We start from the raw sequence: 23,170 nt of genomic DNA on the forward strand, positions 1-23,170 counted from the left end.
ATCTGGAAAAAACAGAAAAAAGATTTTGCCCTAGTTGAGGACTTTTTAACCATGCCCTGTCACATATATCTTGATGAAAGTGGTTTCCCAATTGGAAAATCGAGTCCCAATTATCATTCTGATACTGGGGTATTGCCCCTTTGCAGAACTTGTCCCATCAGATGTTAGGCTGTAATTTATAGTTTTCCCTGTTTGTGCTTCTTTTGTTTCTAGCTGCAGGTCCTCCTCAGAGCAGCAACCATGTATCAACCAGAGTCCACAGAGTCCCCCGGATCTGGCTGTGGTCCTCCAGACCTGAAAAGCTCACAGTGGGGTCCAGAGATGGTGGCACTGAAGCTGGAGGAAGAAGATGTAGAGGAGAATGGTGCGATGGTGAAAAAAGAAAATGGAGGAGAAGATGTAATGCAGAAGGGTCTGATGGTGAAAGAAGAGGACGGAGGAGATGAAATGAGGGATGAGGTCAGTACTACAACAACAACAACAACAAAAGTTTTGGAATGAGCTGTCTATGGAGACTTGGAAACCATCTTTTTTGAACATTTTCAAATCACACGTTTGTAATGTCACCTGAATCAATCAGAAGTCACTGGGATCATGTTTTTTTATGTGGATGTGACAACAAAATATATCATTTATGTACCAAACAATAACATTTATTTTAGACAAGACAAAACTTAAACCAAATGATCATTTACAACAGTCTTCATAATTGTCACATAATTTTCTAAGTCGGGTCCTGATATTCTCCAATGTGATAAATAACTAAGTAAGTAAGTAAAATGTATTTATACAGCACCTTTCCCAGACCAAGGGTCACAAAGTGCTTTACATAACAAGGAAGAAACAATTAAACGTAATACAAGAGCGAATGCCACAGCAGGTTAAAACAGGCAAACAAGTGAAAATAAAAACAAGTAACAGACAACAGGTGTACAACAACATCAACAGGACACAGAAAGACAGGCCCTTGGGGCTATCCAAAAGCCTGTCTATACAAGACAGTCTTTAGCTGTTTTTTTAAAAACCTCGACCAAGCCAGCTGATCTAAGATCCAAGGGCAGAGTATTCCAAAGCCTGGCAGCCAAGATATTGGCCTCCTCCACCAAGTGATGACAGTAGATTCTGGTTTTGCCCACAGACTTGAATAACCTTGTAATGCCCCATTGGTGAGCCTTGGGGCATCTTTCTCTCTGAGGATGAATAATTAAACCTTTGTTCCCTTTCCTTTCATACCTTCTCTGATGTTTTTGTACAGTTGGCAGTTAGTTAAAAAGTGCAGCTCTGTTTCCACCTTATTGTGTGTGCAGTGGGTGCACAGTCTCTGTTCCCTTGGGAACCGGGTTTGCCTGCTTCTGGCCCTTCTCCATGGCGAGGCTGTGCTCGCTGAGTCTGGACATAGTCATGGATTTCATTAGTTTTGATTCTTTCTCATGAGGTTTCTGTCTGGTGGCTCTGTTTGTGTTTGTGAACAGAGTCCCAGAACCAGCTGGCTGAGGTGGCATCTCCCTAGAGTCTCTCTGGAGGTATGGGCTTTGTTGTGGGATGTGTCAGGGTCGCTTTGTTTTAGGTGGTTATATTATGAAAGCGGCAAGTAACAAGTGTGCGCATCAAAGGTCTAGGCATTAGGCACGGAACATCCATATGCTGTATAAATAAAGCTTGAATGATTGATGTATCAAATCAAATCAAATCAAATTGTATTTGTATAGCGCATTTAAGATGCAACTCAATGCGCTTCACACAATGAACATGTTCAGTCAATCAGTCAATCAATCAATCAATACTGACAGAGCCGCGAGCAGGCAAAAGTAAAAACCTGTACACTATGTAGCCAGGACAAAATTCCCTTGCAGCCCTCTACACATAGAGCGACTACTTGCCAGTTTGCCTACCAGTACCCAGCGGTGGGCCCCCACACTCCCCCCCGGGGAGCCCCCGCCGCTCCACGCACCCAGCCCGCCCCACCACCAGCAAACCCGGCCCAGCCAAGCAAGCACAGACCAAAGAGGCCCCGCACAAGGACGGCCAAGCAGGTGCCCCGGCGGCGGAACAGACCAGGCACACAGGGGAGGCCAAAGACCACCGGCACAAAGCAAGCAAGCAAGGGCAAAAAACCTGTACACCATGTATCCAGGAAAAGTTCCTTGCATATTATCGGCGTACACACTGTTCATAAATTTAGTGTTATATCTGCATCGTTCTGCATCCAGCATGGTCACAGGTCCTGCCAAAAGAGAATCTTAAGCACAGTTATGATGCAACAACACAATAAAGACAATAAAGATGACAGCAATACAATCTGATGGTGGTCCTAGTACACCCTTGTACCGGTTCCAATACTGCTCTAGGTGCTACTGGGAGCTGACAGTGCCTCATCAGCACCCGGGTCCATTTTCCTGTCAACACAAATCTCAAAACACGAGTATGGTGTAATGGCCTAGTGATCCTAGTTCTATAATGTCCAATGTCTCCCTTAGTATCAAAAGGTGACATTGAATAAGTAGGTTTTGAGGTCACGTTTAAAAATGTCCTGAGTTTTAGACAACCTCAGGCCCTCAGGTAGGGTGTTCCACAATCTAGGAGCATATATGCTAAAAGCTGATCCTCCAAATCTCTTTGTCCTAGCCTCTGGCACTATTAAAAGTTCTGTGCCACTAGACCTTAGGGGTCTAGCTGGTGTGTATCTTATGAGCATGTCCACCATGTAATTGGGTGCATCGCAGTGGAGTGATTTATAGACTAGTAAAAGGATCTTAAAGTCTATTCTATAACTGACAGGGAGCCAGTGTAGTGATCTCAAGACAGGTGTGATGTGCGCTCTTCGTTTGGTCCTAGTAAGGACACGAGCAGCAGCATTCTGAACCATTTGTAGTCTATTAATAATTTTTTAGGGAGACCTGTCAGGAGAGCATTACAGTAATCTAGCCTACGAGTAACAAACGCATGCATTCGTTTTTCAGTGTCTGCCTGGGAGAGAAATGATTGTACCTTAGTGATGTTTCTTAGATGGTAGAAGGATGTTTTAATAGTATTATTAATGACTTTCAAAAATTTGATCTGGGTCAATTATGACACCAAGATTCCTAGCCTGACACTTGTTAGGTGTCAAGAGCTAGTGTTTTCAAGTGTGCAGATAATTTCTCTCTCCCAGTTTTCTCGCCAATGATCAATACCTCTGTTTTTTCTTGATTGAGTTGGAGAAAGTTTTGTGTCATCCAAATATTAATATCGGCAATACAATCTATCAGGTGGTCGATCATCTTGTAGTCGTTGGGAGTTACTGAGATATAAAGCTGAGTGTCGTCAGCATAGCTGTGGTAGTTAACGCTATGCCTCTTGATAACAGAACTGAGCAGGGCTCTACAGTGCGACCATTTCACTCGCATTTGCGACTAAAAATACATCTGTGCGACTAGAGAAATAAATTCACGAGCACACGTGCGAGTACAGATTATTTTATTTTTTATTTTTTATTTTATTTTTTTAAATTCTAAAAATAAATCTGCGCGAACCGTGTGGCCACATTTTAAGCCGTCAGCCAGCCCGCTACGACCACGGGAAGTCATGTTAAAAGTGAAGTTACTTCTGTTAAACTGGCGCTAAGCTAACATCGCTAATCGCTAACTCCCTCCTGGGCCTTAAAGAGACAAGCGCCCTTTTCTCATCTCAAGCTTCATTAGCTTCATTAGCTCACCACATCTACAGATTTGGTCCCACACACTCCAGATTTGAACCCAAGGTTACAACCAGGGTTAACTACCCAGGGTAGAAAGTAGAAAGCTCTCAGACCTTCAGAACCCATTGAAAGTAGTGGAGGTACTCCAGAAGTCCAAATGCATCTCTAATCCTAGGAAACCCTAGGAAGCAAGTTGCCTAATGGCATGAAAATGCAACATGTTGTACTTGAGTGTGGCAGAGAGGTGGGACCCCCGGGGATTAGGGGTGTAACGGATCACCTAACTCACGGATCGGATCGTGTCACGGATTTTGAGTCACGGATCGGATCATTTTTCGGATCAACACAAAACATATATTTTTTAAAATAAAAACAACATTTTCCTTGAATTCTGTAATAACACCACTTTTAATGTGTGAAACAAAAAAACAACATTCAAGATGTCAAAACTGATATATATATATATCACATATATATATAACATCTATATATAACAACATATATATATATATATATATATATATATATATATATAACAACATATATATATATATATATATATATATATATATATATATATATAACATCACTGCTGCAATCTGGTTGCCAAGTGAAACCTAACTTTACCTAAATAATAAAGTGAAATCCTTTAAACATGGTAAGAAAAAAAAGTAAATAAAGCAAAGCAGCCTCAAGCTTATAACTTCATATTCATTTTCAAAAATATGAGGATGTCCACATTGTCTGGGGAGAGGGCAGACCTATTTGCAGTCACTATGTCTCCTGCTGTGGAGAACACCCTCTCGCTAGGAACTGAAGTAGCCGGCACAGCCAGGTAGCGTCTTGCCATCATGGCAACGTGAGGGTATTTATCCTCATTCCTTTTCCACCATGCCAGTGGATCACCATCCAGTGGAATGCTGCTTGCTACCTTGTAGGATGACACCTCCTCCTCAATGGTGTTGGCAAACGTCTGGGCTATGTCCATGCTGCTCACAAAGGTCTCCCCAAAAAGCTCCTGCATGGCTGACTTCTTTTGTGGAGGAGATGCCTCTGGCTCTGCGTCTTCTCCTGGCAGCTCTGTGGCTTGACCCTGCAGAAAAAAGGAATCGATCTATTAATCTAATCATTTATTTTCATATTTCATAGAACTATAATTGTAGCAATAACATACATTATTATCTAAATCCAAAATGGCATAGACTAAAATAATTGCAGTATTTATTATTTAAGTAATTAAATATTAGGTAAAAAAAACGTTTTAATATATATATATTTACCTTTTCTTCAGTGCCCATAATCTCAGTGATGAGATCGCTGTATGTCCTCTGACGTAGGGTAGGGTCTAGGTGAGACAGCGACTTGAACCTTGGGTCCAGTGCAGTAGATCGGTGAAGGTAGTCCTGTAGAGGGGGGTCAGTGTATCTGGGGCTCAGGTCCCCTCTAATGGCAGCCTTGACATCTCCAGTGATGTTGCTGTCTTGCTCATCTGGGGCCATGGATTGTAGAATCCTTGTTTTCAGAGGTAGGATCATGGACACAGATGGTGCTGTTTCAGTGCTCATCAGAGTTGTTATCATCTTTAGGGGTTTGAGCACTTCGAGGACCTCTTCTGCCACTTTCACGTCACCATCAGACAAGGTGACAATGTCTTTGACATTTCTTTTCAGGGTCTTGTCTGTCAGTGCAGAGTATACAGCTGCCTGCTGCTCCAGATAGCGCTCCATCATGTCATAGGTGGAGTTCCATCTTGTTGTGACATCCTGTATGAGCTTGTGGGTTGGTAGCTGTAGCATTTCTTGCTTGGTCTTAAGCAAATGAGCAGCTGTTGTGCTCCTGTGGAAATAGGAAACAACCTTCCTGATCCTCCCAAGGAGGCGGTCCATCCGGTTGACAGAGATTCCCCTTTGGGATGCTAAATTAATGGAATGTGCAAAGCACCATATCTGTGGCCCCAGTCCAGCTTCTATCACTGCATTTGCTTGGTTCTTGGCATTATCTGTGGTGACTGGGATATTTATATTGGGTCTCTCTAGCTTCCACTCTGCTACTGCTCCTGTCAGGATCTGCGCAAGATTGGTACCTGTGTGACTCTCATAGAGTGCGCGCGTCTGCAGCACGGGACTGCACATCTCCCACTCTGCTGTGATGAAGTGAGCCGTCACGGTCACGTAGCTTTGCGTTGCACGGGAGGTCCACCCGTCTGTGGTGAGGGCAACAGAGGATGCATTTGCTAATTCGCCGACAATTAGGATCCTCTCCTTTTCATAGAGGTCGGGCACAACCTTCTCACTGAAGTGGGGGCGCGAGGGGATTTTGTAACGTGGCTCAAGCACATTGATCATATTTTGAAACCCTCCGTTCTCCACAACGGAGTATGGCCTCATGTCTGCCGCGATAAACTTCCCAATTGAATTGGTAATGGCTTTACCCCGGTCTGAGTCTGCAGGAATCGTTTGTTTAAATGACGTTTGGAGAAGTTGTTGTTGCGGTACTTTTTTCTTGCCCCCCGTCATCAACACACCAGGGTGATGTCGCGTTAAATGTGTGGCCATGCTTGACGTATTGCCTGCCTCATAAGATTTCCGCGTGGCACAATGCCTACACACCGTAACTTTCTTATCAACCTCCCTCCTTCCATCATTATTATAAGTGACAGGGAAGCCAAAGTGCTCCCATACATGTGATTTCAATGACGAGGGAGGCCTTTCCAGTTCGCCAACGTTGCTAGCACTCGCCATACTTGTTACTGTGGATTCCCAGCTTCATGTGGAGGTGTGTGTTTACACAATCACCCAGGCTGCTTTGCGGGTGATATGACGTGATATAAGTGGGACAGAGATGAGTGAATGAATGTTGTTGTCAACTCAGTACGCATGCAGAGAGTGAGAATAAAGCGCACGTTTTTTTTTTTTTTTTTTTTTTTTGCTATTGATCCGCGGTACACATGCGATCCGAACCGTGGAGGGCGATCCGAACGGATCACGGATTATCCGTGATCCGTTACACCCCTACCGGGGATGGTGGTGTGCTAACAGCTAGCCGCCGCAGAGGCACCGTGCTGGGCTGGCCACCTCCACATGTCACCACCCCGGGCAGCATGGGGCTGGGGATTGGTCATCTGGATGTGGGGTAGTTTAATACCCCTAGATGTGGAGTTGTCTGGCCACCGTGTGTGACTGATGTAGCCTGACCCAGCAGCAGGGAGGTGGGCAGCATGGAGACAGACCTCTGCATGGCCTGGCTGGGCTGCTAGCTGACAGACCTAGCCCTAAAGCCTGGCTGGGCTGCTAGCTGCTAGCTGACAGGCATGACATGGATGAATGAATGAACATGCTGCTAACCAGGAGAACTTGACACAGCTAGTTACCATAATACAATGCCATCAACTCTGCGTCTAGTAGGGCTGTAGGCATGGGCCAATGTGTGATTTTGGTGCAAAAATGGCAAAATCACTAATACAAATGTGTTATAATTACATTTTTCACTGTGCTCCTAAATTTCTTTGTGTGCCCCTAACATTTTTCATTTGGGTAGCATGTATAGGCTAAAAAGCAACGGTCCTAAAATGGACCCCTGGGGAACTCCACAGGTTGTGCTATAATTTTTTGACTTATGGTCACCAAGGGCTACAAAGTAGTCTCGGTCAGCCAGGTAAGTCCTGAACCAGTTTAAGACCGGACCTGAGAGGCCAACCCAGTTTTCAAGTCTCTCAATAAGTATGGAATGGTCTACCGTATCAAAGGCTGCACTTAAGTGTGCATTGCGTGCGAACCAACCATTCAAGTCTTGTACTATAAATAACTTACACTTTATAAACCAGTGCTGTGATATTATTTATCGTCTTAGAAACATCTTAGCAAGAGGCACTCCAACAATTATCATAAAGTTTATTATGCAGGGCAATTCCAGCGTTATGGATGTGACATTTGGACCCAGAATTACAAGCTAAATGCCTCAGTAAATTAACAATTCTTACAAGATTTAAATATCTAATGCATATTCTCAGAGCACCCAATGGGGAGAATAGAGGAGCAAAACATTTAAAAAAATATATATAAATGAGGTCACAAAAAAAATACAAAAAGGCATGCGTTATGGATGTGACAAGAAATTACAGTCATTTCGTGGAGACTATACTTTCTTTTAAAACTCTGTGAACTTTTAAGTCTAATGCAGAAAGTTTGATATCCACATGATGAACGAGTCTTGGCTGAATATATAAATAGCTATTTCAAACATACTGTATTTGATATTTTATTTAGAATTTTATGAGGAAAAACCAACGTTATGGATGTGACATAACTCTGTTATGGATGTGACGTGTCTGAAATTCGCATAGTTTTATTGTTGATTTCCCAAACAAATTCTATCACAGCACTTTTGTTGACATCTAAAATGACTCTGAATGTCAGTTTTGATATTAAGAAGAAACCACCTGAGATGGCTCAAGATGGCCGCCAAAATAGCATTGATTTCAATGACATTGGAATCCCTGTAGCAGCTCGCATCCAGTTTAAGACTCTGGTACTAGCCTACAGGGCAGTGAGATAAACAGCTCCTTCCTCCCTCCAGGCCAGTGTCAAGCCCTACACCGCCGCCCGACCACTTCGCTGTGCTGACTCAAGATGTTCGGTTGCCCCGTCTCTCTGAGGCCCTCTCTAGATGCTTGTTTAGAAAGGTTGCACAATTTCTCTTGACTACAGATGTTGAATGTAAGTCGCTTTGGATAAAAGCATCTGCTAAATGACTAATGAATGTAATGTACTATTATCAGATGTCAGAATCAGTTCATATTTAGCTCTGAATACTCTCACAGACTTGCACATGATTTCGGATCTTACATTATTACAAATGATGTAGGTCCTAAATTAAATGACAATAAGAAATGTTTCCAAGTTGAAGAAAATAGTTTATTATAATTTAAACACTTATTCCAGGCTACTGTGTTTTTCAACTTTAAGTTAACTTTCCTTTCCCCTTATTCTGCTAGTACAGCCTCTTTGAAATGGTACCGGCCCCTATTATCTACATAAGGATCAAGACACCGGATAACTTGTCCTGTTACTACCCACGACAAGTCCTCCTTTGTTGGCAGCAATTAGACCAAGCCCAGTTCATCATTTCTTCTCAGAAACTGGACTTCCAGTCCCTCTGAATCTGAATCTGTTACAAGCCCGACAAACACCCTGCTGGACTTCTTGCCCTTGTAACTAATGAGCACGCAATCACCTGTTTTTATATTTTCTGATGGCTCACATGGGGCTTGGGGCTCATACTCATCACTTGAGTCTGAGGAATCAGGGCTCTGTATCAGTGTATGTACTGATGACTCTGCTGCAGAGGAGTATGCTTTGTATTGCACTTGGCCCCATGATATTGGAGCAACACAGTGCACGTTTAGAGTACCTGGGAGAGGTGCTACCAGCTCCCAGTGCTTTTCAATGCCATGTTCTCCACAGAACTTTGAGATGTCTTCTTTATAGATGAGACACACTTCCAGTTTTGGACAGATACTTTTTGCTGTCTCAGCAAATGACTTTGCGTTTACTTGCGCCAGTTGTCTGCTAAGCACGGCGGTGCTGACAGCCCTCTTCACCGTGCCCCCCACTCCATCCACTGCACCTTTGCCATGGCTGGTGGCAAAAAAATGCCATTCAACGTTCACTTCTGGGATAATCTGCTTAAGGGTAGTTGAGAGGAAGAACCAGATATATTTATTTTTGAATTGTGATGCTGCCCCATCGCTGAAAATGTGTAGTTCGTTGATGACTGGATGTTTCTTCTTCATGTCTTTCAGGATCTCTTAGAGGAAAGTAGTGACAGCCTTTTTGTCATGGTGTAGGTCATCACTTATCACAACATAGGACTGTGCTTCTTCTTTGACCCAGGCTACAGCCGTGAAGATGGTAATCTGGCTCTGATTCCAATAAGCAGCCTGGATTTCATCTTGGTAGCCTGCTGTGAAGTTTTCTGCAAAGTCTACCTGAAGGACAGCACACCTCTCATCCCTCCCCCTCTTCTTCTCCTGAAAGAAGGCACTCTGTTGTTGTTTGATAAATGCATGTCGAATGAACTTGGGGGCAGTTTCAAGCAGTTTGTCAAGGACATCTCTGAGCAGTCCAGTCTTCTGGCTCTTCACATGCACTCCTCCTGCAGGCTCCCAGTAATACCAACTAGTGGCAATCTCTTTCTCCTCCTCTGGGATGTTAGAAGTAAGCTGCAGGAACTTGCGTGCATCGCAGCACTCATCACAGTCGTTCAACATGCACTCTGCATTGTTGCGACTGCAGACCACTGCATCAATGTAGTTCTCCACACTTCTAAATGCCTGCCTGGGAACATGTTTGTGGGCACAGTCAAGGAGGAGCTTGGTGTTCTCATGGTATTTGCAGAGGCAAACATTTCGTGGAGTGTCTGCTCTTGGGAGCACGCATGGTGGGCGCAGCTCTGAAAACTTTGATTTACCCACTATGGACTCAGGGTACTCTTCCTTGAATAAACGATAGGAGTTGACTCTTTAAGACGGAGACGCCTGTGTCTCTGCCGTTCCCTTGCCTGTTTCCGTACCTTCTGTGCCTCCTGCTTTGTTTGTGTAATTTCTCCAATCTCTCAGCCCTCTTCCTCTCTCTCTCTTTGAATACCTGGTCATTCTTTTTTCTCTCACGAAAGGCCTTCTGCCTCTCAGCAGGTGTTTTAGCCATTTCCTGAAATTGAAATCAAAACATACATTTACATTGACTGAGCTCAATTAACAGTAGGGGTGTAACGGATCACCTAACTCACGGATCGGATCGTGTCACGGTTTTTGAGTCACGGATCGGATAATTTTTCGGATCAACACAAAACATTTTTGTTTTTATAAAAACTGCTTTTTCCTTGAATTCTGTAAAAACACCACTTTTACTATGTGACAAAAACCAACAACATTCAAGATGTCAAAACTGGTAATATATATATATATATATACATACATATACATAATATATATATATAACATATTCTACACTCAAACATTACATAATTATACTGAAATACACTCAATTTAAATGATAGGAGAGAGGGAGGAGCCTCGCCTGGTTGCAGCAGTGAGTCACTGGGCTCTTTAAAGCAGATGAATAAACATGTTTTATGCCACTTTTAACTAAATAATAAAGTGAACCCTTATTTTGAACATGGTATGAAAAAAATGCCTACATTATCAGAAGTTGTCGAGCTACCTTTTTCGTGCCTCCCGTCATAGTTGACAGAGAAGCCAAAGTGCTCCAATACATGGGATTTAAATGACGAGGAGGCATTTCGAGTTCTTCTCCGCCGAACAACGTAACATGACACACTTGGGCCGCGTTCGTAAATTCGCTTTGAGAGCGCCGGAGCGCACACTGGGTCCGACGTCATAAAGGGACCAAGTAATTTGATTGGACAAGAGGCGTTCCTTGAACGCTGATCAGATTCCAGAGTGGATTTACGAACGCAGCCTTGTTGTTGTGGATTTCCAGCTTCACGTGTAGTGAGCAAACAACGGATTCTTTTTCTTTCGCATTATCAACCTATCATTGCGCTTTAGAGTACAACAAAGCCCGCAACTGTCGCGTCTATCTTTTCATGGCAACTCTACATTGTGATTTACAAGAGATATTAAGTAAGATATTAAGTAATATTATTACTTGTTAACATTTTGCAATTGATCCGCGGTACACATGCGTTCCGAACCGTGGAGGGCGATCCGAACGGATCACGGAATTTCCGTGATCCGTTACACCCCTAATTAACAGTGTAGATCACACACCGTAATTAAATGTTTTTTAAGAGGATAGTCCACTTTTCAATTTATTTTGATTTAGAAACAGGTATTCCACTAGACAGTGAACAAAAGCAAACTTTAAATTCAAAAGTTGGCTGGTTATCTAGCTATCCTAACAGCTGTTATTCATTCATTCATTCATTCTTTCCTTCATAGGCCTACATTAATTTTAATCCCCACTCTTCTGTATGATCAAACATTAACTTACATTACCTACTTAAACAAGATAATATTTACAATGATTTGCTATACATTACGTAACTTACCTTATGGATCTTACATTGATGCTGAGGAGTCCCCTGTCCAAGTTTGCCGCTTCACCGTCTCTCGCGCACATAGGCTACTGACACACGTTCGCGCATACAGAAACACTATAGGCTACTTACCTGGCAGGAACTATAGCCTAGATAAACAATGGATGCATATGGAAACACATCAGGATGGACACGTAATGCAAATGTTAGATTTCATACCATTGTCTTGCATTTTCTGCACTTTGATGATGATCCGACTAACGTGAAGCAGCGGTACTTTTTTCTTCTGTGAGAACGCGATCGTATCCTACTTTCTGCTAGTCATCTTATTGACCGTATCTAGCCTACACTTCGGTAAGCAGGAGTTACACAAACATTAACACACAACGCAACATGTGGAATATGCTACAATGTAACGGTCATTATGTGCTTAACGCATATCCATTTGGTGTAGGCCTATTCGCAATTCTCTAGTTTGATTGTCATATCCGTAACGCGCAAAAATAACATTTAGAAAGAGAGTAGAATGACTATTTGATGATCACATATACATCAGTGAAAGTTAGCTTTGCACAGAAAGTTTGGGTAATATTGCATTTCAAATGCATGTTTTATAACAACTTTTCCTGAAAAACGTTATGGACGTGACATTGGCTGTCCTGTAAAAGCACATCACTTTAACCAGGTTCAACAGTTGAAGGAAAAACTCAAATTACACAATTGATTTACATATTGCTACACCAGCCTCTCATCTCTAAAGGAGAGGCTGGAGAATTGGTGTGGGTGAACATTTAGGCCTTTATCCCCCTTCAAGAAATCATGCAATTACGTTTATTTAAAAAGTAGTTTTTTTATGTTTGTGATTCCTGTTGTAGTGGGGGTAAATATGCAATTTCATAAATCATTTGGTCAGCTTAATTCTGTACTCCAAAATATCGACCTTGATGATACATTTTAAAGTGATTTTGTTATAAAAAGTGTTACTTGGTGAGGGTGACATTTACATGGAATTGCCCATGCATCAGCTCTTTTTATGCAACCTAAATTTACACAGATAAATAACGTATACATACCATATCTTGGAATCATTGTAGAAAAAAAAAAGAGTTACTGTCTGATTTCTAGTTTTAGTGCCTTCAGGTTTTTATTCTATTTATCTGCATTCATTCATTCTAGGTTCTAGACTAAATCTATACTTGCAGTAGATATACAGAGTATATAGTATTATATATATAGTATTATCTCTATATATATATATATATATATATATATATATATATATTAGCTATATATATTATATGTTATGTTATGGTAATCTTATTTATAATGCGCCCCTCATCCAACTTTTACATCGGCCCGGGGCGCAGCCCGGGTAAAGGAACAGATAAAGACAAAGACAAGGAACACAGAAAGCAATCAGACACAGACGACTTAAACGTAAATCTCAGGCATACAATTCACAACAAATAGGGAGTAGACTTAGGGAATATCATTTAGGAAGAGGTGGGTTTTTAACTTGGCTCTAAAGGAGTCCAGAGTGGGGGCAAACTTGATGGCAGAAGGGAGCGCGTTCCACAGGGTCTGTGCTATCACCGCAAAGGCACGGTCACCCTTCCTCTTGAGGTTGGTACGTGGGACCCTCAGGCTGAGTTGGGCGTCGGACCTGAGCCTGGGTCTGGGCCTTGAGGAGGTAGACTGGTCCAGGAGGTCCTTGATGTAGGGTGGGGCGAGACTGTTGAGAGCTTTAAAGACAAAGGTGCAGATTTTGAACTTCACTCTCTTCTTCACTGGGAGCCAGTGAAGGGAGATGAGGACAGGGGAGACAGGGGACATTTTGGTGCCTGACACCAGCCTGGCAGCGGCATTTTGGACTAGCTGCAGGCGGTAGATGGTCTTATCATGAAGTCCAGCATAGAGTGAGTTGCAGTAGTCGAGCCTAGATGAGATTAGCATGAGGACGACCCTCCTCAGGTCGCTGGAGGTGAGGAAGGACTTGATCTTGGCTATGATGCGTAGTTGGTAGAAACATGCCTTCACGACGGAGCTCACTTGTCGGTCAAGGTTGAGCTCGGAGTCAAAGATGACACAGAGGTTCTTGACATGTGGTCTGACAAGGGTGGACAGGCTTCCCATGTTGGTGCTGAGCTGAGTGATGGCGGTGGTGTTGCCGATGAGGAGGATTTCCCCCTTGCTCTCATTCAGCTGTAGGAAGCTCTGGGCCATCCACTCCTTCACATCCGGAGGCAGTCCATCAGGCGCTTCAGATCGGCGGGGTCGTCAGTGTTGATTGATAAGTAGAGCTGGGTGTCGTCCGCATAGCAGTGGAATGAGATCTTGTAGCGTTGAGGGATTAGACAGAGGGGGAGCATGTAGAGGGAGAACAAGATGGGACCGAGGATGGAGCCCTGAGGGACCCCACAGGTGAGGTTGGCTTGTCTGGAGGAGCTGTCTGCTATGTGGACGGCGTGGGTTCTATTGCTGAGACTTGAACCACGAGAAAGCGGTGTCGGTGATGCCAACCTCCTGCTGGAGGCGATCGAGGAGGATGGCGTGGTCTATAGTGTCAAAAACTGCGCTGAGGTCCAGGAGGACCAGGGCAGCACATTTCCTGGAGTCTGCGATGAGGAGGAGGTCGTTCCAAACCTTTAAAAGTGCCGACTCAGTGCTATGGCCAGGTCTGAAGCCAGACTGAAACTTCTCCAGGATGTTGTTCTGTTGGAGGTAGGGCCACAGCTGGCTGAGGACAGCCTTTTCCAGGAGCTTGGACACGACTGGGAGCTTGGAAATAGGTCTGTAGTTACTGGGGTTGGAGGGGTCCAGGTTGGGTTTCTTAAGGAGAGGCTGGACCACTGCTTGTTTGAGGCTGGGCGGAACAATGCCAGTGGCCAGCGAGCTATTGATTATTGAGAGGATGTGTGGCCCTGTCGTGTCGAACACCTCTTTGAGTAGGGGGGTAGGGATGGGGTCCAGAGACGATGAGGCCGGCTTCAGTGCAGCGGCCATCTTGCAGGCATGATAATCGCTCACCTTTCGTCGAAATTAGCCGTTTTGAATCCAAAATAGATGACTTCCCTGAATCATATAGATCCGATGAGTTTTTTATTTTTTTGGGGGGGGTGGCGGAGCGGCTCATTAGTCTGGAACGCACGTTGAACGTTCGAACGATAAGATTTTGATGGGCTGTTGATGGACCAGGGCTACAGAAAAGCGAAGCAGCATAGCGAACAGGTGCCCAGGCGTGAAGGGCTGAAACTGTAATGTGCGCGTGAAGCTCCTTGGTGAAGAAATTGGTGACAGAACGTCAGCCGAAGTTTTTGTATGCTGAGAGAAGACAAGGACTGAAGTCGCAAATACTGAGATAAGAATGTAACGTTAACAAAATACAAATTGCTAGCTAACGATAGATGGCTAACTTTGGTACTAACATTTGGTACTAACATTACTAAGTGCAGTACAGATTACAGTACAGATAACTACTAACATTAGCGTTGTCAGCCTATTTTGCAAGCTGTTAGCCCCTTTCACACATAGTTCCCTGTAAATTAAATGGAATCGCAACCCAGGTCCGCCAGTGATTTTCGCCGTTTAATGAGCTAAATGCCCGAAAAATATGATGATGAATACATATAAAACTGAGGTATGATATATGGCAGATACAGTGTTTCCTCTATATGCATTTATTCGTGGCGGGCCGCCACGAATGAATTTCCTCCGCCACTAATTGATTCAGCCAGTCCACTTTGATTCAAGCTGCGCAGAAAGGCAGCGAGTTATTATGAATGGAGAACAGGAAAAAAGCAGATTGAAGCTAGATTTAGGCCGCTTCCAGACCAACATTTCGTTACGATTTAGGGCGTAGTTATTTACATTTACAATATGTTACAATGTTGCAATTAACCTCGTCGTTTGTGTTCGCACTGCAATCGAGACTGAATCGCTCTCAACAGGCGCGCGGCGCGAGGTGACGCGCTTTCAAAACAGTTTTGTGATTGGTCCGAATTTAGCGGGACATTTGGATTTCTCTTTTAGCCCGTCGCCGGTCCCTTTAATCCCGTATCCTAATCGAAAATGCAACATCATCAGCGACGACTGTGGGTTATTGCATTTACTGCTGTTATCTGGTTCATGTTCTTATACCAGTGCTCAGTATAGAGTATTTTAAATGAACATTCGTAATGTATGTCTCTGATGTTCATGGTCAATTAAATCAGCCTACCGTATTTTCCGCACTATAAGGCGCACCGGATTATAAGGCGCACCTTCAATGAATGGCCTATTTTAGAACTCTTTTCATATACAGGGCGCACCGGATTATAAGGCGCATAGAATAGAATATAGAATACTGCAGTCAAACGTTTGACTGGGGTTGCGTTACGCCCAAGCTCCACCTACTGCGTTGCGTCACCTCTCCATCGGTGTTGTGTCAACTTCCCGTTGTCCATGCTCCACCGGAGCGTTGTCACCGTCAACGTTCTACCTGCTCCACTGTCAAAAATATATATTTTTCCACCTCAAGTATCAGCCGTTCTTCATCCATTTTTGCAACAAGCGTCAAGGACCTGCGGTGATTCACAGCGGACTCACGTGAATAGCAATTCGCAATAGCTGCGACCACGAGATATAGAGTAGTTAGCTACAAGCATTTTCAATCTGGTATTATCTCTATTAGTGGATTAACCGCTGTGGTGATTTAACAGCTGATAAAAATACATCAAGTAGACTACAAACAGAGCAAAACAATAAAACAACACCAGAAAACAACCAATAGGCTATACAATTATAACCAACAACCAATATGTGACAGCTCCTGGTGAAATGTGCAACATAAATTTTCAGTTTTTACACATGCTTAAACGACAGATTGTAAGCTTTCAAATGATGTGTCATACATTCAAATCAGAGAAAGATTGAACACGACAGGTGTATTTGAATGTTGGTTCACCTCAAACACTGAATGGGAGAAAAGTGACTCTGAACGCAGCCCCAGCTATGAACGCAGCCAACGCTAACAAAACACATCGCTACGAAGGTCTAAACTGTATTTTAATAACATGACAACATACTGGGAGAACATCGACATGCTAAAAACACATAACTACTCATAACTAGATGAACACACAGTTCTTGCTTTTGAACACGAGCTAAAACGAAAGTATGTTTACAAGTTAACCCTCCCTTACCGGTAGCCTCCGGCAAACGAGAATAATGAATCCAATACACAAATTATAAGTGTTTAGTGATCGTTAAACTGTTGTTTATTATATCGAGTGGGTACTTTAAAACTTCAAGTTGAAAGCACCAAGAAGGACCGCCTCGAAATTCATCGATGTTCATGTCCCGTGCTCGCGCTGTTGCCTTCATTCGAATAGTGACTGTAGAGACGCTTCTACTTGCTGCTCTCTGTTCAACAACCCACTGTTCGAGTTTGTCCTCTAACTGTGTTTGTCGTCTAACTGTGGCCATATCACTTTGTTCCCTCGGAAACTCTGTTTAGTCTTCTTTACTTGGGGTCTTGTGGTGTGGGACTGTGAGTAAGCACATCAGTACCGGTGTTTACTGATTACCGTAATGCTGCAAGCGGTGCGGCTTTGTAGTTTACCAGTCGTACTGAAACATTTTGACCGAGCGCCTTGAGCGCCGTGTACAACCAGTATGGATCAACCAATTAACCAATTGATCCATATATAAGGCGCTCCGGATTATAAGGCGCACTGTCGTTTTAAAAAAAAAATAAAGGCTTTTAAGTGCGCCTTAGTGCGGAAAATACGGTATTTTGTGAAACAAATAATGTTCCCGCTAATGGGTTAACCGAGCATTCTCGCACCTAACGTGCAAGCACCTAGCTTCGAACTATTCATAGCAATAAGCGCGGGGCAAAAATAATCTATTGCCTCTAAAATCACCACGAACAGAACGGCGGAGGTAGCCTACGGGTAAGCAGGTCTCATGTTGGTGTCCTCAAAGGTAAGAGTTGGTTTTCTTTAACTCAACTGATAGCATTACCTTGTTGTTGTTGTTTACCGAATGCTCCATCTGACTGTCACACTGTGATTTTACTTGTGTAAGCAGTTAATGAGTAACGTTAGCCGGTTTTGTGCATGTACTCTCATGTAGGCCTACTTCGTATTGATCTTTCTGTGTGTGTGTGTAATGCGTGTTCCGCATGTTCCGCTGCAGCTGTAGGATATATTGGTATTTGATCACCTTCTATATAAAATCACCTGCTCGGCTTTAATGACTTAACCGCTATTTAAGAAATTATAATTGTTGCCACCCTCTAGTTTTTGGTGAAACTATGTCTTTGTTTTGAGCGCCAGTGCGCGTTTTATGCGCGTGCACGCGAAAGACAACCGCTACGCCACTAATGTGAAAAATCCTGGAGGAAACACTGAGATATATGGCAGTCTCAGGCGCCTGTCACGTCTCCAGTAGCTACATTAGAACTTTGCATCCTTTGATACATATAAGGATCTTGTAACTTCGCAAACAATGGCAAAATTGAAATAGTTTACTGGAAAAGGTAGTGACAGAAGATTTTCGTGTTTTGATTTCGCTGGGAGTTCGTTAAAAATGCCTTTCCACCAAAGAACCGTGGAGCCGCGCCGTGTGAGCAGGCTGAGGGTCATACAATATTTGTATATTAAAGGCAACGCCGCGGCAGTTGAACATAGAGTAAACTATTTCAATTCTGCCATTGTTTGCGAAGTTACAAGATCCTTACATCCCGTCAAGATCCTTGATGATATAAATATGATGATAAATACATATAAAACGGCACATACACCTCGTTCCAAATTATTATGCAAATTATATTTTTCTCAGATTTTCCTAAATAGTCGATGCAAATGACAATCAGTATAATTTTCAAGTCATCAACCGTTAGAGTATAATTCAAATTTTATTGAACAAACCTCCCAATGATAACAGTATTTTTTTTTTTAAATAAAAAACTCAAAATGCACTGTTCCAAATTATTATGCACAACAGAGTTTCAAAACATTTTATAGGTTGTAAAGAACTAAAAATGGTAATTTGATGAATTTAGGGTTAGGAGGTCATATTAGGAGGTCATATTTACTGAAATCAAAAGCTATTTCAAACAAAAACATCTTAACAGGTCAAGTTACATGTTAACATAGGACCCCTTCTTTGATATCACCTTCACAATTCTTGCATCCATTGAACTTGTGAGATTTTGGACAGTTTCTGCTTGAATTTCTTTGCAGGATGCCAGAATAGCCTCCCGGAGCTGCTGTTTTGATGTGAACTGCCTCCCACACTCATATATATTTTGCTTGAGGATGCTCCAAAGGTTCTCAATAGGTTTGAGGTCAGGGGAAGATGGGGGCCACACCATGAGTTTCTCTCCTTTTATGCCTATAGCAGCCAATGACACAGAGGTATTCTTTGCAGCATGACATGGTGCATTGTCATGCATGAAGATGATTTTGCTACGGAAGGCACGGTTCTTCTTTTTGTACCACGGAAGAAAGTGGTCAGTCAGAAACTCTACATACTTTGCCGAGGTCATTTTCACACCTTCAGGGACCTTAAAAGGGCCTACCAGCTCTCTCCCCATGATTCCGACCCAAAACATGACTCCGCCACCTCCTTGCTGACGTCGCAGCCTTGTTGGGACATGGTGGCCATCCACCAACCATCCACTACTCCATCCATCTGGACCATCCAGGGTTGCACGGCACTCATCAGTAAACAAGACTGTTTGGAAATTAGTCTTCATGTATTTCTGAGCCCACTGTCATGCTGCAAAGAATACCTCTGTGTCATTGGCTGCTATAGGCATAAAAGGAGAGAAACTCATGGTGTGGCCCCCATCTTCCCCTGACCTCAACCCTATTGAGAACCTTTGGAGCATCCTCAAGCAAAATATATATGAGGGTGGGAGGCAGTTCACATCAAAACAGCAGCTCTGGGAGGCTATTCTGGCATCCTGCAAAGAAATTCAAGCAGAAACTGTCCAAAAACTCACAAGTTCAATGGATGCAAGAATTGTGAAGGTGATATCAAAGAAGGGGTCCTATGTTAACATGTAACTTGACCTGTTAAGATGTTTTTGTTTGAAATAGCTTTTGATTTCAGTAAATATGACCTCCTAATATGACCTCCTAACCCTAAATTCATCAAATTACCATTTTTAGTTCTTTACAACCTATAAAATGTTTTGAAACTCTGTTGTGCATAATAATTTGGAACAGTGCATTTTGAGTTTTTTATTTAAAAAAAAAATACTGTTATCATTGGGAGGTTAGTTCAATAAAATTTGAATTATACTCTAACGGTTGATGACTTGAAAATTATACTGATTGTCATTTGCATCGACTATTTAGGAAAATCTGAGAAAAATATAATTTGCATAATAATTTGGAACGAGGTGTATATGGCAGTCTCACGCGCCTGTCACGTCTCCAGTACATTAGAACTTCGCATCCTTTGATACATATGGCGGGATGTAAGGATCTGTAACTTCGCCGCGGCAGTTGAACATAGAGTAAACTATTTCAATTTTGCCATTGTTTGCGAAGTTACAAGATCCTTACATCCCGCCATATGTATCAAAGGATGCGAAGTTCTAATGTACTGGAGACGTGACAGGCGCGTGAGACTGCCATATATATCATACCTCCGTTTTATATGTATTTATCATCATATTTTTCGATATATAACAGAAGTATGATATATGGCAGATATATGGTATATATGTGTTGAGCTTGGGTGCACATGAATCGCGTATGAACAATAAGTAAAGCAGACTCGGTATTCTCTTCAGCATGTCTCCGGTAAGTTTATTCACAGACTGACAACAGACTCGACAGTCAACGTAGTACCTTCATACAAGAACAGAATAACAGTGCGACTGCTACCGTAGTACACAGACTAAGGGCGTCATCAAATATATATATATATATATATACTGTAACACTGTACTAGCTTATATTAACTAAAATTTACTATTGCATAACTGATTTGGAGGGAAAAAATCCACCTCTACCCCCCCATTCGGTACCATGCCATATCGTGGCTTTTGCTGAAATGACGCCACTGGTCTCGTAGCCTATTGGAGTGTGTGTGTGAGTGAGGGAGAGTGAGTGAGAGGGAGAGCTTTTGTGAGCCCACATGTATGATGTGTCTCTTTCTGGTACCCCAATAATCTTTTTTGGCTCTCAGTCTCCGACTGCCCTAGCAGGATCCGGGTCTCATATCCTTCTCACCTTTTTCACCCCGACCTGTTTTCATGCCTGATCTTGGAGAGGGCTGGTAGAGTGAAAGGACAGAAGCTGGAGAAAGTGGATGAACATCCCAGTGTGACGGCTAAGTCCTTGGTGGAGTGCGGGATGTTTTTTCTGATGTTGGTGACTTTGTCAGAAAAAAAGGATAGAAATTCCTCGCACTTAGCCGGGGATGGATCCTGGATGACGGTAGGGGGGGGGTGAACAACGGTGTTGATTGTCCTGAATAACACTCTGGGGTTGTGTGAGTTGTTGGAGATGAGAGTGGCAAAGTACTTAGCCCTTTCAGTCTTTACCACCTTCTGATAGGTCCTCTGCTTTTCCCTCAAAATCTCGAGTGAGATGGTCAGCCTGTCCTTTTTCCACCTGCGTTCCGCCTGTCTCCACGCTCTTCTCTGAGATCTGATGGTGTCGTTGAGCCAAGCTGAGACCGTGGGTTTGGGCTTTTTCAGGGTAAGTGGGGCTATCGAGTCGAGGATGGAGCGACAGGAGGTGTTGAACATGGAAGTGAGTTCCTCTGGGTCAGATGGTGCCTCACCTGCCCTGGGGCCTCATTTATAAAGCTTTGCGTACCTACGCACCTTTGCAAAGCAAGAACATTTACGTCGCCAACATTCGGATTTATAAAACGGTGCGCACGCCAGTGGAATTTGCAAGTTCCATGCCTGCTTCCAATCAACTCTGTTGCACACGTGAACGAGCGTCTTGTCCCACCCTTTTTGACGCCCATAGTTGCCTATAATAAAATAATAACTTTTTATTTCTATGGCACTTTTCCTGCAAACGTTGCATATAAATGGTCAGTCAAACGGCCGACAGAACGCCGGAAAAAATACTTTTCACCCAATCAGTAAATTTCTGCGCAACGAACGTTCTCGCCAGACCATATATAACATGTTCCAGACTGCATCGACAACGGAATCAGTTTAAACGTGATTCGTCCTACTGTTTACCTTATTATTTATGATAATGTCATAACATCCAAGTATTGGTATAATATGTATAATAATTACAGATCCAATATGATTCCCGATTAAACTACAACATTTGAGAGGTTGTTTTGCAAAAACAGATACCTCGCTTTGTAGTTATTATACTAAATAATTTCTCTTTTAGATTAGATTAGAGAAGTACTACGACAAGGAAACGCAGATGCATTTCATGTTAGTCGCCCCAGACCGAGGGCGATTGATGGTTATTTTGTCTTTCTGTCATTTTCAAATAATCGCACAAGGAGTAACAAGCTGCTTGCTGATGGTCTTGTAGCCCATTCCAGCCTTGTGCAGGTCTACAATCTTGTCCCTGACGTCCTTATACAACTTTTTGGTCTTGCCCATGATGGAGAGGTTAGAATCTGATTGATTGATTCTGTGACTTGCGTACGTACATGCGTACGTAAATCCTCCCGCAAATTTGGGATTTATAAAAAAGGAACTTGGCGTGAAACTGTGCGCACCTCTAAGCACACTGGGACCCATGCGTACGCATAGTAACTGGAGAAATGAGCAACTGCGACTCCGCTGGCAGAAGGATGAAAGAGGAGAAACGCTTTGAAATGGATACCATTTCCACCGTACGCAAGCTTTATAAATGAGGCCCCTGATGTTTTGGGCGGCCATGAAAGCAGAGGAAAACCTTGGGGCTGTCTGGGCGTTAATGCATCGAGAGAGGCGAGCAGAGGATTGGGTAGCGGGAGGGATGGACAGAGATGAGCTGAACAGAACTGCCTTATGGTCACAGTCAGCATGGGCCAGCATGGTCTCCACGTCACTGATGGGGATGTTGACTGAGAGGACCAGATCTAATGTGTGTCCTCCACTGTGGGTGGGGCCAGAAACATGCTGAGTCAAACCAAATGACTCGATCAGGTCCAGGAATTCAGACTCGAAAGCCCGGGTGGGATTATCCCCATGGATATTGAGATCCCCCACGATAAGCACCTTGTTATGGCTGGGAATGATTTCAGTAAGGAGATCAGAGAATTGGGATGTAAAATTCTTGGTTTCCTTAAAGGTTTTGCTGTCCGTCGGGCGGTAGATGATCATGATGAAGAGGGTTATGCCTACTTTCAGCAACTGAACCTCAAAACTGGAAAAAGTATGACAGTTCTGCAGAGAACAGGTGTATTTCTCCTTATATAGGCAGGCCACGCCCCCTCCCGTCTTACCGCGTCTCGGGTTGCTATGGT

At 43.2% G+C, this 23,170-nt stretch overlaps 1 protein-coding gene across 1 annotated transcript in view; it reads left to right on the top strand.

Annotated features, from left to right (window-relative positions):
* Positions 1–369: 369 nt before the first annotated feature.
* Positions 370–23,170, top strand: part of LOC308169100 (uncharacterized protein) — a gene marked incomplete at both ends in the record, with an annotated part of 46,575 nt that continues 23,774 nt past the window's right edge. The window contains one exon of the mRNA XM_080543743.1: positions 370–459. Coding sequence (XP_080399869.1) covers positions 370–459 — 90 coding nt within the window. The remainder of the gene's footprint in view (positions 460–23,170) is intronic.

Source organism: Nansenia antarctica (genome assembly GCF_963989245.1).
Source record: "Nansenia antarctica genome assembly, chromosome: 13".
In the NCBI taxonomy this organism is placed as follows: Eukaryota; Metazoa; Chordata; class Actinopteri; order Argentiniformes; family Microstomatidae; genus Nansenia; species Nansenia antarctica.